Raw genomic sequence first — 18,324 nt, forward strand, 5'->3', positions numbered from 1 at the left:
GCCCCTGCCTCGTTCAGAAGACGAACTGAGGCAAATGGTTGAAAGGGAATAGAGAGCCATCCCTCAAGACACCATTCGCACTTTATGCCTAGACGTGTTTCTTCATGCATCACTGTCCGCGGTGGTCCTACATCCTACTGAGCCAACGCCATTCTCGCTTTGTATTCTGTCTATCATTTTGAAATAAAGATCACTTATTGCTGCTTACTGTCTTTGTCCTTTTTCCAAATTTCATCGCTTTCTGACCACTCTTTCTAGGTGTTGCATTTTCAATGTCGAGCAGTGTATATTCAGCTTTAAAAAGAGGAGGGAGAAGAGAAACAAAAATTTCATTGCACATTTTGGTTTCACAATTTGTTTGTTTAATATTAAAATGTTTGAATCTAGTTGGAATGTTTGGATTGTTGTGCATATAAAAATTATTACTTTACATGCAGTGCAGTGAGAAATGTTATGAATGACAATAGCTGTTATGTTTTGAAGTCTAAGAAAATAAATGAGCATTGGAATTTATTAAAAGCATGTATCAATTCTCATTTATGTTCTCTTGTCGAAAAAGGCTTAGTTTAAGCCTAAAGCAGGTGTTTTTTAGTGCAGATGTACAGATTATTTACGATTTATGTACAGATGTTTTTTTTTTTTTCCATCATCTGCTTTAGTGCACAGAATCATTATATCATTTTTAATGGAGTACTAGATTGCAGTGTACACTACCAAATGTTCCATTTCATGATAAGTTCATTTAGATAAGATAATTTAATTAGGATACATGACTGCAGGGGGGGAAATCTTGTGCCTAAATCACCAGCTGTTATAAAAATGTGTTTTTATGGTCATGCCATGCTAAAATCTACCAGTCTACTCTAAGAATGTAGCTATCATGCATGTAGGCAAACCTATAACTTTCACAGTGTAAGTGTTAAGTTTTAACTCTGTTCATGATTTTATTTGTTAAGCACTTAATTTTATGCAAATAACACTTTGGTTAATTCTTGAGTCGCACGCTGTATTTTATTTTTAATCTTTGTTAATCTTAGATGAGTAATATTTTGAAAGATTTGCTTATCACAGAGTCCATTTCATATGCATTGCTTAATATCTATATTTTTCAATAGCTTTTATAGTTTTAGCTATCTTTTTAGAAAGTTTGCAAAGTTGAAAACCTAAATTATTTTTCTAGTTGCTGAGAAACAAAGCTGATATCAATGCAGTGAATGAACATGGAAATACTCCACTCCACTATGCTTGTTTTTGGGGATATCAAGCTATTGCAGAGGTAAATGCTAAATTTTTAAATATTCATTAGGAATTCAGTATGAGTTTGAATGCTTGTGATTACTGGAAAAGTTCACTAAAATACTGGAATCAGAAAGGGAAATTGAATTCAAGATTTGTAAACTTTTGGAAGTAAAGAGTGTGTATTGTATTTTCTCTTGTAGACGGATTTGTGGAGTTCTTAGGAAAAGATGAAAATTGATGTTCTGATTATTTATACAGTCAAATACATAAAATCTGTCAGTTTGAAATCCGCCAACTCCTGAAATCTGCATTGCCTCTCAAAATATAAACATTCAATTTATAGGTTCTGGAAACCGTAACATTGATTACAAACTTTCAAAGAAAAAATACTTACCGAATAGTGACAATTCCATATGATTGTGTTATAAACCGAGGAGTAGCACCTGCCATAATACACGTCATAATTACCAAATAATAATGAGTCATAACGGAAATACCAAATTATTGACATCATGATAAAAGTTTTTCCCACTCTAATCTGCATCGAGGTAAAAAAGCAGATGATTCACTCAACTCTTCTTTCAAGTTCACGATTCACGTTGTTATGTATTTTCTGAGCTTTGTTATTTCACGTGATTATTTTGTGCTGCCCTTTTTTTATCTGGATGTTTTGTGGATATATTAAGAATATTTTAAATTTCAGCCCTTTTTAATACAATGACAGGAAAGTCACGCACTCATAAACGTTGCATTGACGGTAATGTAAAAAGTGCAAATTCTGCAAAAGAGCGAGGCAGGTGCTACTCCTCGGTTTATAACACAATCATATGGAATTGTGACACGATTGTGTATGATACAGGCAAAAATAAAGCTGTTGAAATTTTACAGCAACAGTGATTCTAACACCGGAATCCGAAACTGGAAATCTTTGCATGAGGCGAAATCGGCAAACCTTGATGCTGTGTTCATATAATACAATGAATAATATAATTAGTTTCTATATGTAATAATAATTTAATGCATATAATAAGTTATTGCAATAATGTATATAATAATTTAATTAAATGTATAAATATGCCTTATTTATTTTGCACACTTAGTCTGAATATTATGATTTATCTTTTCTGTCCTAAAATCCTCACAACCTTTGGTCCCAGGCTTTGTGGATTTCTGGACTTCTATTGTATAACAGTAATAAAAAAAATTAGATTTTTAATTTTTAAACTAGACATTTTGACTTTAAATGATTACCATGCATTGAAGATTTTCAAAATAATCTATAATTTGATTATATTCAGAAGTGTAATACATATTTAAATGAGAATTAAGGTAATAATTAAAGATAACAAACTGTACATAATTTTATTAATTAGTAGTACAAAAACAATAAGATGTTTTTGCAGTTTTTTAGCCCAAACAAACATAAAGAGTAAATATAAACTTAGGTACACATACAACAAAACAAAAACCCTGGTTTATATTAATACAAATGAGCAGTCTAAAACTTAAATGTAAAAATAGCAGAGATACTTATATCCATTAATTGCATAACTTTTTTGAAACAGTTCATGACATCTTTCCACTTTGCCATTTGCATTCAAAGCTTAAACAAAATTGCTCTTCCTTTTAAATTTCTAACTGATTTCTTAATTTGTTATGTATAATTCTAAAAATAAGAAACATTCAGTCCTTGCTGATGAAGCTATCACTATGCTTAACATTTTAGGGATATCTAATTCTTTCCCATACTTTTGACTGCTTCATGAATTAAATGCTTAATACTTGACTCATTTTCAAAAAGGGTTTCACGGAAAGGCACAGAGTGAATTATAGATTTCAATGTAAGTTTGGATAAAACACTGTCTGCTTACCTTTATTTTAATAATTACAATGCCTGTTTCTTTTCACTCCCTCTTAAAGATTTAGCTTTATATTGTGGTGGAAAAAACATACATGATAAAAAGTATGTTTATAACAGTACTTGTTCATATCACTTTTTAAATAGTTTTATCCCTGCTTTATCAAAAATTTTAAAGCTCTTTTCGAGATCTTTTCAACAGTTTCAGCAATGCTGTAATTATCTTGGTTTTATTTAAAGTGACTGAAACTGGCTTTAAATGGAGTGAAATATTTTCTGCATTTCATTTGACTGCCATACTGAGAACTTTTGATTGAATATTCTTATGCACTGTGTTCCAGTTCTCTTCCACAAATTGTTCTTTGCCTGTTCTTCCTGTAGCTTTCAAGAAAGTTACATGATGGGTTCCAACACACTTCATACAATGTATTTAAACCAATTCTAATGTATTCATTCAGTCTGGTGGGGGCAATATAGTGATTTCAAAAACATTTTACATCTTAAATAACATGCTTAGTAACATTGGATATATTTAAATTTTTGGCCGATAAATTAAACATATGTATGATATAAAGTGAGAATTATTTTCTACTTTATTTCTCATTTTCCTGTATTTTGTGCATTATCAGTTACAAAGCATGAATTTTGCATTTGTTTTCAACTCTTTTCATGGCATCAAGAGCAGTGATAACCTAATAAAATAAGGTAGTACTGTCAAACTGCCATAACTGGCAACACAAACTGACTAAACCAAAAGATGGCTGACAACTAAACAACAATGGTCAGCTCATCCTTCTACTCGTCCTCTGAGATGTATTGGCTTAGCCAATAGGGTCATCTGGACCTTTATTCAGAATAATAAATACAAACAGTAAGAAAATTTAAATACTAAAACAAATACAAATAGTTTCATTGCAGTTCATACATAAACAAATATAAATAGTTTCATTCAGGCAACAAGAATTATCAACTGCATGTACTCGAGGGTACCACACAAGAGGTGGTGTATGTATTGCACATAAACAGGTTATTTTTACAGGCTACAGAGACTTCTGCCATACCATTGCTGACTGAAAATCTTCAGTCTGGTAGAAACGCTTTGAAACCACAACTCTTACATATTATGTGGAATGCTTCAGCTATCTTAACAATTTGTTTTTAAACGATATTATTTTCAAAACAACAAATTATCATAATATTTCTATTTATTTAAAAACTTGTCATGATGAATTAACTTATTTACATTATAAAACGATTATTTGTATTATAAATGATGATACTCCTTTTGTTTTGTTTATGTTTTACTAATCATTTAAACTAATAATAACTTTAAAATTTATTTTATCACACAGTATAAAGATAATCCATGTTTTCAAGCATAATGCAAATCAAAACATTAATTAAACTTCTTATGTTTCACAATAAATACATTATCTGCATTAGCAAATATAGTGCACATGAACAAGATTGAGTAGTACATCAATATGATCATAACTTAAAATAATTAAATACAGTTCAATCTTTACAGCAAAAATTCATGCTTTCTAAAAGTTTTTAACTCGACAGTATTTACAAATCTCCAAGAATAAAATATTCTTATTTATTTAAGTTCATTATTATTTTGTAATACACAGTCTAGCCTTTTCTGTCACGTATAGAAACTTTTCATTGACCTTTGCAATATTTCCATAATATTCTATCCTGGTGGATTCTGTGAGCAGGCAACCCCATATACAATGAAAACTTGTTGATAGGTAGCCTGGCTGGTCTAGCCTTTTCTGTCACGTATAGAAACTTTTCATTGACCTTTGCAATATTTCCATAATATTCTATCCTGGTGGATTCTGTGAGCAGGCAACCCCATATACAATGAAAACTTGTTGATAGGTAGCCTGGCTGGCCACAAAGACAATGTGAAATCCGAATAAATATTTTGAAATTAAGCATGACCCATTTTTAACGGTTTGAACCAATTTACTACAGTATAATCTTTTTCCATCAACTTATGGTAGAACCTTGTGAGCGTCCCTTCCAGTCATATCACAAGCTCACCTTTGCTGCCACCTTCTAAAAATTTTCTTCTGCAATATAGTTTATATGAATTCCAAAGATAATGCTGTATGTATGCTATTAACTATATACCTTTTATATCCAGTACAATCAGCCCAATTAATTGCTTTTTCAAATGCATGAAGCTCAGCATTGGAAATTTTGGCATTCTGGTTTAATCTATGTTTTCTTCAAAAAATGTTTCATTATCAGAAAAGGCTACAGAAGCTGCTTCTATACTCTTATCTGTAACAGAGCCATCAGTTAAAATTTCCAGGCCTATTCCTCTAGGAGCACTTATTTTCCAGGAGACTGAAATTTTTGTGGGTGGAAATATTTCCCCAGCCTTTTATCAATTTCACTTTTTAAAATATTTATATCAGGGTAATGAATATCTTTTTCTATATGTGAAGTTTTGTATGTCTGTGTTTCAGCCTCTGAGGTCAAGTCTATTGGTACTACTCCAGCCAGAACTTGTGAATTTATTGAAACAGCTGTGTAGCAGCCCATAAAATGAAAGCAATGAAATTTTTTGAAGAATTTTTGTTCTGATCTGTTCAGTACCTATCCACCAAATTGGTGCTCCTTAAAGTATAATATGTTTAATTCATCTTTTATGTAACACCTTCAGTATACTTTTATTCTTATATCAGTCTTTGTGTATAAGCCTATTTAGTTTATTTACTACTTCAAATATTTTATTTTATTTTTTCTTGAGTTTTGCTAAGTGAGTCAGCCAGTTTATATTAACATCTAAAATAATTCCCAAATATTTGAGTGTTTTACTACTCTTAATCCTTACTCTATTCTGTGTGACCATAGGTAGCCTGCTCAAAGGGAAGCCTTCTGGAAAAGTTCAACGCAGAAATCTTTTGATTAATGTTTAGTTTATTTTACACCATTGATGGATTTTATTCTAAAGCCACTCTGTCTTTTTCTTTAATTGCAAGTTAGTTGCTTCCTGGAATAACTAATGCAAAGTCATCTGTAAGTTTATAAGACTACTACTTCATCAAAATCTAATTGTAATGCAGAATCAGCAACAATGTTCCAAAGAGTCAACTCCAAAACAGAACCCTGTGGAACTCCCTTACTATAACACTTTCAGATATATACATTATTATTTTTATATTCTATGTGATGATTATCCAGGTAACTTTCAATGATGTTTTGCAAATTTCTTTTACAATTCATATTTATGAGCCTAATTTTTATACTTGCCCACCATAAACTATTGAATGCATTTCTGATATAAGTAGTAATCAAAGCCATATGTAATTCAGGGTTTCCACGCTACCTGGAGAACCGGGAAAAGTCAGGGAATTCGAAAATTGACCAAAATATTCAGGGAAAAGTCAGGGAATTTAAGTATTTTTGTCAAAATCTGGAAAAGTCAAGGAAGTTCATACAACAATCCCGCCAAAAAAAGCGATTTTTGCGCCGACGTCGGAAGAGATAACTTTTTTGGTGAATTATGTATCACGTGAGTGTCATTCGGGTAACTGGCATAGAGCCAATTTTCGCAGCTCCAATTTGATTGTCTTTTAGAAAGGCAAAGCAACTTTCCCGCAACTTTTGGTTTCCAGTATTCTCAAGAATCGCATGTGCAGTGCATAAACTAAAGAAAGTACCTGTTCTCGTATAAAACAAAATGGGTTTAATCCTGGTATACGGTACCATGTAGGTTAGAATCAAAGAATATGTATTGTAAAGAAGGAAAACCTCTCTGCAACAGATGTGGCTCCGTTCCATCATAGAGGGAAACAGCTGTGCATGTCTGATATATCTGTCGCCAAAGCTCGAAACCGGTGTCGAAGTTCGAAGGTCACATTATCAAGAGTTCATAAAATGAATATTGTTTAAAATTTCTTTAATGACTTGCACTAAAAAGACGTGCCACGCACGCCGAGATGCTTTTGTCTCAAACCGTGAGCGACGTGAACACCACGTCGATAAGCATTTATCGCAAAAATGAAAATAACGTGGTGCACACGTCGCCTAACAATGAGATTGTTTATTTCTCGAGTTACAGCTCTGGATTGCACTCGCAGATGCGGAGCGGCGTAAATGAGACACTTTACCACTTGCTATATTGTAGCGCACGGCACCGCAACCGTGAAGTTTAGTCTTAGCGCAAGTGGTTAAACTCTAAAGGAAAAGAAAATATTTTTTGGCGCAAGTAAATTAATTCATGGATTAGTTATTTTCAGGGGAAAAAAAAACTACGAAAATCCGTTTTTAAAATTATTGCGTGGATTTTTCACAATAATTTTAAAAACGGATTTCGTAGTTTTCTTTTTGTCAAAGAGCGTTTCTTCTTAACACGTGTTTCTCAATTTCCTGTACACATCGCGGAGAGGGAAATTCTGGCCGCCAGGTTCCATCGCCAAATCCCTTGGCAAATTTTTCCTCCGCATTCTAACGGCGTAATAGCATTTTACTTGTATGGAACCTTTTCTTCTTTACATAGACGTTCTTTGGTTAGAATAATAATGAGATTTGGCGACATCATGATGCGCAGTAAACAGGTCATTTTGGTCTTGGCGACAATTTTCAAAATCGTGCCAAAGCCTTACCGTATACTAGAATTTTAGCGCAAAATCTTTTTAAACCTTTTTTTTTTTTTTTTTTTTTTTAATAAATACCTTGCCATTTTGCAGTAAAATAAAAAAATAGTAATCAGTCATCTAGGCTAGCCATGTAATATAACTATATTCGCTAAAATATCGTTGATTATTCTAATTCAATTTTTAAGTAAATATTTTTATGTTATTCATATAATTTAATGTTGCTTCTTCCCTCTAAATTTATTTATTATTAGTAAATAATATTTCCAAATTTCCGGAAATTTTCTCTGGCATAATCCTGAAATTAATTATAGCAGTATGATGACATACCATCACGAAATTTAATGCACATATTTTTTCCTTATGTATGCTGCGAAATAAATATAAAATACCTCAATTTATTAAAATAGATTTCTTTCTTCCGTTTAGCTGCAGAATGTCTGCCAAAAAAAAAAAAGCCTTATTTTGTTCAAGATTGGTAAGATTCTAATCTCAATCTTCAGTGGAGAAAACAACAACTGTTATAATTATATTTGTGTTTTCAAGTGTTAAGATGCCTTTTAAGAACATACCTCACGCAAATTAAATTTACCTAAAATCTAACCTAACTATTTAGCATTGCATTGTGATTTATAAGGACCGGATTAGCCTCGTGTTGAACTGGTGATGATCATGAGTAATAATTAAATAAAACATACATTTGTTATCCAATGTATATATCTTAAATTTTATTAAGTGGAAAACTAAACAAAATTATCAAACAAAGTATACCAAGAATAATTAAGAATAAATGTCCTCTGGGATTTATTGAATAATTAAGTGAATTTGCTACACAATACAAGTAATACCATAATTAATTTACCTCTTAGCACAGCCAACGTACATTACGTGGATAGACTGGAATTTTCTTGAAACACACCTGGAAAACCTGGAAAAGTCAGGGAATTTCATTCTCCTGTTTGAGTGGCAACCCTGGTAATTCTTTAATCGATAATTTTGCATATAGCCATTATTGTTTCTCTTACCGGGTTAAATTCAAAATCGTTTTTTATGCAGAAAATTTTTGTATCACAAAAAATTATACCAATCTCTTGTTTATTAACTTGTCTAAAACCTTTCCTAATGTGGAACTACTCTTATATGCGCCCTCAGGTCGGCAAATGTGGCGACAAATTGCTCACCAAACATTTTTGGCGAGAAACTCCACGGTGCCATATTACTATCTAAATTTTTTGCCTACATTTCGAACTTTAAGCCTAAAATGTCTCCAAATGCAAAAACCACATTTTGAACACACAATTTAAGCTAAAAATCCAAAACAAAAACAAAAAATTTAGATAGCAAAAATGTAGTTTCTAACAAAAAATATTAGACAAGAATCCATGTACACAGCGATATGTTTAAACTTAAAAAAAAATCTACGAATTGCACAATCTAGGCAACGAACGAATCTACAAACTACGCAAACCTGGCTTTAATAAATTAACTTAACAACAGTAAATTTTAAAGAACTACGTGTACACAACATCCTGTTTAATGAATTGCACAATCTAGGCATTACGCACAAATCAACAGTATAAACTGAAATTACAAACAATTCAAAAAACATCAATAACAGAAATTCATTGTAAAAAAAATGAACATAACATTCTACAAAATAAAAACAGTAAAATAAAATGCACTTACCATAATACATTTGTTAATAAAATTTCGCCAGTCACACAACGTCTGGGAACAAAAGTGCCACGATTTTGCTATATCACATGTCTTTCTGTGATTAAAAATTTTGAAAGTAACGATAAAAACTTCCTCCAAAGTTAACTTACTACATGAAAACCATGATCCAAATCTTAAATTCCGCTGACAGCCACATACTTTATCAACAAGCATTTGACTGCAAATCCACACAAGAACTGTCAGAAATACTCTTCTTCGTCCGAGTTCTGATAGCAGCTCCGCATTTCATACTCCGTTTTAAAAGTCCCACAGAAATTCCAAAAATACACTTCAATCCTCATAAACACACCCGTGAACAAAAGGCTCGTTAACAACTTCAGCATCGTACCTTTTAATACTAAATTTACTTTCCACACAATCTAAAATACACAACTGAAATCTTCCCACCACGTCTATAATTGCAACATAGGTCATTTCATAACACAAACCACAATGAGCAATTAAACCACTGCAGCAAAAGATTTAAGTTTCAACATCAAAAGGGTTGCCATACAAACAGCATTGTCCACCAAACCATCCCACAGCACGGAATCATGCCAAAAACCAGCGCAGAACACATATCGCCAAATTTGGTGATCTTAGGGCGCAGAGCCCCTAATGTTGATAGTAAACAAATAGGTCTGTATGTAAAAGTGAAAATCTAGGCCCTCTTCAAGAGCTTCTTTAATATTGTTCGTCATTGAGTCATTGCTTTTCTTTATCGCAGTAAAAGTTGTTAAATAAGTGCTTATCTGTAGCAATCTTAAAATGCATGCCAAATTAAAAATGCTTAAAATGCATGGACTGCACATGGTTATATTTCCCCATAAATTATTCCAGTAATCTTTTGCACATACTTTTATAAATAGCCAGAGATTTATTGTAAATTCCTCTATGATAAATTCTTTGATCTTCAACAGAATTTTGACATTTTCTTGTGTGTGCTCTCACGCTTTGTTTTTTCCCCCCTATGCTCAGATTACAAAGCCACCATGGAGAAAAGTTCATTTTCTTTACTCTTGATCTACCTTATAATATATAGATGGCCCGCCACAGATATATCGAATAGTCGAATTAATATTCCAGATAGTAATATCTATATGCCTTCCAAGTTTCATCTGTGAAAACTTCTCAATAATCAGTTCTTTGAGAGTAATCCAGTTTAGACTTTTTAGTCTAATTCGAGATTGACTAAGCTCTTGAGAGTTGATATTGTTGATTTCAAATAAAATATAATTATGATTACTCAAACTAATAGTGTTCAGAACCTGCTAATTACGAATTCAATACTCTTAATCAACCTGGAAGCCATTATATCAATCCATGGCTTACCTAATACAGAAGAGTAAGTAGGTAAACTGTTTCTGTTGTTATTCATAATAAAATCAATAAAAATTCAGCAAGCTTCTCTCCTTTAAAATCCATCTGATCTTGACACCATAAGAGATGCTTGCTATTTATGTCTCCATTTATAATCAAAGAAATGTCTCTGAACCCTTTCAGTAAAGATGCTAAAATTTGCAAACGATCATCTACAATATCTGAAGGCAAGAAATAACATGTTATTAAGCATATGGGCTATTATTACCCTTTATCAAAATTGCCAGAATATCTTTAGAAATGTAATTTTATAGTACTGGCAGTCTTTCACCAAACACAAAAATGTCCAATCTTATTTCTGCAATTTTCTGTGATAATAAGCTCTAATTTTGGAGTGGAATGCCATAGATTCTGCCTTGATAGGTAGGTATATGGTTTTTGTACGCAGGCAATGTATATCCCGAGTTACTTACTGTACCTTTAACTGATTGGTTGCCTTAATAACATGAAGATTTATTTGATATAATTTCACATTAATGGACTTACAATCTGTAGTCAGTGTTTCTAGTTAATAAATCAAGCATTATAAAACAAGGACATTCCTTATGAGTATTTCTGTGCCTAATAGAAGACCAAATCTTCAATTAGCTATAGTACAATTATTGCATTTTGGTTTGCTTGCTGAACAGTCAGCCTTTGTATATCCCTCAAGAATACTTTTATTATAGCCATGCCCATGCAAAATCTCTTGATGTGGCCGAAGCCGTAACATTGAAAGCACTTTGTAACCAATATTCTCTGATTTGATGTCTAGACTACTTTAAATATATTTTCTTTTCTTTCATAACTTCTTCAAATGTCAGTGGCTATAAAGAAACAACCCAGTGTGTACCCATATCTGATTAAATGCTAAGTTTTGGTTCATTATTAGCATGTTCCATATAAGCATTTTGAGACTTCATAAGATAATATCACTACTCAAAAACACAGCTTCAACATTATAAATGATAATTTTTGAATTAATTTTCTTTGGTCTCCAACTGTTCTTTTCAATAATTGCATTTTCAATAATGGCCAAATCTTCATTTTTTGTTACTTTAATTAGGACACTTCCATTTTTCATTTTTTGAACTTTTTGCACTTAAATCTTCAGCTGAATCCAGATGTAAATATGTTTTATTTTCCTTTATTTGTTCTGATGCTTGATTTTTTTTTTTTTTTTTTCTTTTCTTTGGTTACACTAAAGTGAAAAATTTGACTTCCTGTTTTTTAAAACTCCTTGATCTATTTCGAGATCTGGGTCTTTTTTTGTGCCTTCTCAGCGTAGATCATTTCTTGCTTTTTTTTCCTCCTTCCACTATTGTTTGAATGTTTTTCTCTTTCTGATAATCAACCTCTTAATTCGCTTTTTTTAACAAGAAAATTTGTTAGAACATTCTGTAATTTATGAACAATATCTAATTTTGTTTCCTGCTGCTTTATTAACTTTATCAATTGGATTTCCCGAAATTTCATCAAGTTCTCTAGAATGATCATTTACATATGACAATAGATTGTCAGCAATGTATGAGTCAGCGGCCTCCGAGCCATCTGATACATTTGCTCCTGCTTGCTTCTCATTTTGCTTATCATTTGCCTTCTCACTAATACCCTGGGGTTTATGCCGGGGGATATTTAAAGCCATGGAGTGTAAGCTCTTGTTTAATAAGGAAAGCCCCATGATAACAGCTAGATACATAAATATAAATGCTTGCAGATATAAGAAAACTTCACCAAAAAAAAAAAAAAAATCCACTTTCCCCGGGGGGACAACAACAATAAGTAAATTTTCACTTGTTGATGTATCAGTAGTTTCATTAAATGTACAATTCCATCTGTTATACAAACATACATTCAGATTACTGGTTCATTATGAATATTAGATAATCTGTCCTAGTATCATACATACTGTTTGATTGACAAAAATATTACTGCATTTCTCTGTATGCTTTTGATACATATCATTTAATAATTTCCCTCTTAAGTTATTTTTAAATAGTGACTTATATTCAGAATGCAGCATCTCAATCAATTTTATGAAATGAAGGTTTGATGCTTTGTAACATTAAAAAAAAAAAAAAAAAATTAATGACCTATTTAGATTTTTTAAGATGTTTGTGTTTTTACAACATGCTTACTTAGATCATGTACCCTGTATTTTGAATTAATTCAGTCATCATCAAATTTATACTTGAGACTAGAAAAATGTAAGTGACTTACTTTCTTGCATTGTATTAAGCAGAGCTCGATTTAGACTTGATAAGGCCCTAAGCTATTTGAGATGTAAGGCCCTTTATAAGTCTGTTATACTAGATTTATATTATATTTAAACTTTTGGGAGCTAAGCTATAACTTGCGTAGCTTATACATAAATCCTGCATTGGTATTAAAATGGTTGTTGAAAGTATTGTAAACAATTTTAAATTTAAAAATAAATCTTTCAAAAGTTGTGTTTCTTTTTTTTTTTTTTTTTTTTTTTTCATTCAATAATTAAAATTTCTTTAAAAGTAACAGATTATCTTCAATTTTAACACATTTCACATCCTTTAAAAAAGTGAGACTGCTGATTTGAATAATTTGTTTTAACCCCTTAACTGCTGCGGGTGTATATATACGCCTTGCTCAGCCGATGCGTTAACTGCCCCGGGTGTATATATACGCCCTTCCAAAATACTATCATTTGCTTTGTGCTGCTACCCGTAAAATTATTCACAAAGCTTTGGAATGCAACACCACAATGACCTTGACAAAGTATGCGAAGGAGGATACTATTTCAGAGAAGTGTGGGAAGAAATTGGAGAGAGGGGTGTGTCTAAAGCGGTGAAAGTAATGACTGCGTGGTATTGGCTGGTGTTGTTTGACGTATTTTTTTTTGTGTGTTTTTGTGTTTGACGATGAACGTATTTTTTTTAAATTCTGTGTCCTCCATTTTCATTTATTTTTTTGTAGTAGGTTCCAGGAATAAAGATATAACAGATGTTTCAAACCCATTTATCTTTCTTGAATTATTTTTTGATGAACTGCTCGTTACTGAAACTAACCGTTTTGTAGACAAGTATATGAACCACCACCTCACAAATGAAAAATCAAGAACAAAATCGTGGCATTCAACCAGTTGAGAAGAAATATGTTTTTGTAGGCATACTGATTTCACAGAGTATAACGCTGAAATCTGATATTACACTTTACTGGTCTAAAAATAGATTGATCGAAACTCCATTTCCATCTTTTTTATTATAAAACATCATTTTTATTTTACTTGCATCTTTTTATTACTCTAAACATTAAATTTTGTGCATTCATTTTTTTTTCTTTTATTCTTTATTTTGTGAAAGTAAACAGTTTTTAGAAAGTAAAACTTGCACTTATTCCCCCCCCCCCAATGCATCGCATAACTGTGCATGCCTGTATGAAAAACCGTGGAACAGGGAAATTAATTTTGTACTTTTTCCGTGGCAGATAAGGGGTTAATCCTCTGATTCAGATTTACACCCTGATATATATGCACAACTTGCACATATAAATTCTTAAGTAAATGTGTGAATGTTTGCACTAATATTAGGTGTATTCACTTCCTTTAGTTTGGGGAGTGTATTTTCTGAATTTGAATAGCTAAGAATTATACAAGTTGTTTGTTATTGCAAGAAGCTGTACTTTGAGAAAATTTGCTTATTCTTGAAAGCAGTTTATTGATTCTGAGAAAAAGCTTGCGTTATTTTCCTCATAATTCAATACTTTGTACATTTTTTAAAAATTTAATACAACCATTTTCATGTCTGTCTTATGTAGGATTTGATTAATAATGGTGCTATGGTTGCTATCTGCAATAAATATGGTGAAACACCTTTGGACAAATGTAAAGGTCAAATGGCTCAAAAATTGCTTGGTATGTTTTATATTTATGTTTTTCAAAATATATTTTTATCAATAATACAGCTGTTAAAAGCATTTTATAGTTGATTGTTTGGTGTACATAAATATGTAAATGTATAGTTATCAATATTATTAAAGTATTATACAGATAAATTCTTACTCTGATATGTTTAAATAAGTTCTCTACCTGAGTGTTAAATCAAAGCTGCTAAATGTATGCATGCAAGTTAATAAGTTGGTGTTCATTAAGTGAAAATATCTTACCTTAAAAATTTCTTGCTGTATCCAATTTTTTGGTCTGTTATATACCTTGTAAAATTTCATGTAGTGGTAGTTGACGTATTTTCTCAGTATTTCGTGCAGTGTACTGTAATGTCACATTCTTATATAAAGGTTGAAAATTTCTGTAATATTGGTGTGTGTGTGTGTGTATTATCTTTGTTATTGAGTATATGGGATACTATCTAGTTGAATACTTGACTGTTACTCCTTTAAGAAAAGTGAGTTTCTCATGACTCATATTACAGATAAAAAATATGCACAATATAACGGATAATAAATATTTGTCTAACAATTTATTACTGTTAGTAATATTCATCTTTTAACATATTTGTTAAAATTATCACCAGTTTTAATATGTAATGCTTAAAATGTTAGGGACTTATATTGTTCTATGCCAGCTATGTACTTCTGAACCATGCTGACAGGTTTGTAAAAAATCTCAAAATTCCAACCCCTGAAAATTTTTGTCCCTTTAACATTAATATCCAATTTATTATATTTTAATTTGCTTTACTTCGTCATTTACCCTCACTTACTTTAGCCTTGGTATGTATCTGCTCTTTTTCCAGGATCTGCTTCTCAGTGAATTTATGAATCCCTCTTCATTTATTTTGTTTGAGGATTACTTGTGACTTTTTTAAATAGGTAAAATACTTACTATCAGCAAATTTTATAAAATTAAATTATATATATAAAATTAAAGAAACAGTATTATGTCAGGAGATGATGGATACTTTCCATACTCCATCAAGTTAGATTGTATTCAACTATATTCTAAGTTGGTGTATTGTTGTACTGAGTTCAATTCCTTCAGTTCGATATAAACATGGTGATAAAGAGGTTTTAGGCACCATTTCCATGCTTGTGTGTTAAATGAAATGGGAATTTTGTTCACTGCAAGACTGCTTTGTAATTTATATATTTCTAGATACCATATCTGCCAGTATTCTGAAAATTTGTCATTTTGAAGTTCTTTTCAGATTTTAAAGTTGGCAGAAATGTCATCAGAACATGTTCAAATTAAGTTCTGTCTTTCTGGACCCTTAAATTCTGCTGTGCATCACAACCAGTTGGTGACGTGTTAGCATTTTGATAATTTACTTGTCTTTTAAAATTTTTATTTAATGATCTGCTAATTTTTTGAAGATTTTTCTAACAAACATCGTAATTTTATAATGATATCATCAGTATAAAGGTAATATACAAATAATACACCTTTCTGAAATAAATAATAATAAAACATTTATATTTCCCACTTTTATGTTTTAAAATAATTTCCTTTTCATGTCTGATGGCTTTCAAATACTTTATTTCTCAAATTTAAACGATATAATTGTGATGAAACATTATATCCGGCTTTTCGTTTTAACAAGAGGCAAAATGGGCTGCTAACTTAATTTTAACGTGTCTGATTTTCTGGCTTTTGTGATAAGTAATGCCAATAGCCATAATTTTAAAATGAGCTTTATGCCTGTCATTATTTTAAATAAAATTAAGTCTCAACTCTTGATGCTATCTTCTTTCTGTACTACAGCATTGTGTCCTCCCTCTCTCTCTCTCTTTTTTTTTTTTTTTTTTTAACCCCTTAACTGCCTTGGGCGTATATATACGCCTTGCTCAGCCGATGCGTTAACTGCCCCAGATGTGCAGCCGATGCGTTAACTTTGCGAATAATTTTAGGTGTAGCAGCGCAAAGCAAATGATAGCAGTTTGGAAGGACGTATATATACGCCTGGGGCAGTTAACGCTTCAGCTGAGCAAGGCGTATATATACGCCCGCGGCAGTTAAGGGGTTAAGACAGGTAAATTTTGTTTTTATTATCCCTTTCAGAACTTGCAACTCAGTTGGGTCAAGAAACCAAAAAAATCCCATACAAGGACCAAAGCTGGCTTGGAACTAAAACAAGATCTAGTAATATTTCTGTTTATTTTATGATTATTTCTTGGCCTTTTTTTTTAATCTCAGATGCACAGATTTTATGTATATATGTACAATTTTTCCCTCATTCAGGAGATGCAACATTATCGCGCCATTCTGGTATTAACATGAAAGAAATAAGTTTTCAATTCAAGTTGGCTGTTACACCATCTGGAGAAGTATGCTATTCATTCTGATGATTACATCTTTTTTACCTTAAGTGTAAAATTTTTTTAAACCATTATATTATATGTAATGTTCTGTAGAAATAGTATACATTTGCCTGAGTGTAACTAAGCAAATTCTTTCTTATGTTTATAATGCATCAAGAAATGATACTAGTGATTTGTTGCAATTGTCGTCTGATAAATAAACATCAGTCAGGTTGCTAAGCTTATATCAGTAATTATTATAATACAGTACAAAGTCCGTAATCCGGATGTCTATTATCCGGAATGATCTATAATCCGGACCTCAAAGCCACAAACTTACACATGTGTGTAAAGCGTTTACCCATGCGCGCTTCCGATAGTGAAGAAAGTGGCAGAGAGTATATTGAAAATAAAAAAAATTTCGATTGACAAGTTAGTTGGTATTCTCGACGCAGTAAATACAGGACTTGAACAGCGGAACTTTGTAACTGAACAAGAAATTATGTCTGTTTATAGAATTAAAGAGAAAGTATTAGCACAAAAAAACAAAGCAACTTAAACAACTTGCATTGAAAGAAAGTAAACAAATAAATATTAAGCTCTTTTTATTTTGAAAATTTTGATATCCTTTAGATCATAATTGCTCTTCATTTCATAAATTATGGTTTCATATTTTTAATTGTGTAATTTCTGCATGCCATCTTACCATATTTAAATTGGTGATCTATAATCCGCAAAAACCCCTAATCTGGAATCATTGAAGTCCTGAGTCCTGATGAGTCTGGATTACGGACTTTGTATTGTAATAGTAAAGTTATAACCAAAAGTAGATACAAAATTTGGCTATTCAAGTTCAACATCTTCTATATAACAACTGCTTAATCGTAAAGATTTAAACAATTGGCTGATGTTCATTTAAAAAAGAAATTTCCCCCTAATTTCTGTTTTGAATTTTTTAATCTGCAGTCTCGCAACATTTTAAAATGTCAGCGAATAAATATAATACATTTTAAATATTCTTCAGCATTTCAGTAATTTTGAAAAACAGAAGTTTTTAATTATAAGTATTTAACTTCACTGGAAGTCCACCAAAACTAGAGCCAGAAATGCATTAACCAAAATCTGTTTTTTCTTGGTTGATAGCCACAAAGAAGATATAAGCAGATTTTTGTTGCTGCAGTTAAATGGCAATGGTTTGTCATGTGATGAAAGTCTTAAAATTAATGTGTCAGAAACTATATTATACATATATATAAAGTCATATTTTGTAAATAAATTAAAAAGTATGTCATAAGTGAAACTGTCCACCAA

General features: G+C 31.5%; 1 protein-coding gene across 1 annotated transcript in view; it reads left to right on the forward strand.

The window, feature by feature from the left end:
- Ilk (integrin linked kinase) overlaps window positions 1-18,324 on the forward strand; it is a 45,077-nt gene that overhangs the window by 8,616 nt on the left and 18,137 nt on the right. The window contains exons 3-6 of the mRNA XM_035377564.2: window positions 1,181-1,276; window positions 14,578-14,674; window positions 16,775-16,855; window positions 16,955-17,040. Coding sequence (XP_035233455.1) covers window positions 1,181-1,276; window positions 14,578-14,674; window positions 16,775-16,855; window positions 16,955-17,040 — 360 coding nt within the window. The remainder of the gene's footprint in view (window positions 1-1,180; window positions 1,277-14,577; window positions 14,675-16,774; window positions 16,856-16,954; window positions 17,041-18,324) is intronic.

The sequence above is a fragment of the Stegodyphus dumicola genome, chromosome X1 (assembly GCF_044657685.1).
Source record: "Stegodyphus dumicola isolate Sdum_Otavi_A_Nest chromosome X1, ASM4465768v1".
Classification (NCBI taxonomy): domain Eukaryota; kingdom Metazoa; phylum Arthropoda; class Arachnida; order Araneae; family Eresidae; genus Stegodyphus; species Stegodyphus dumicola.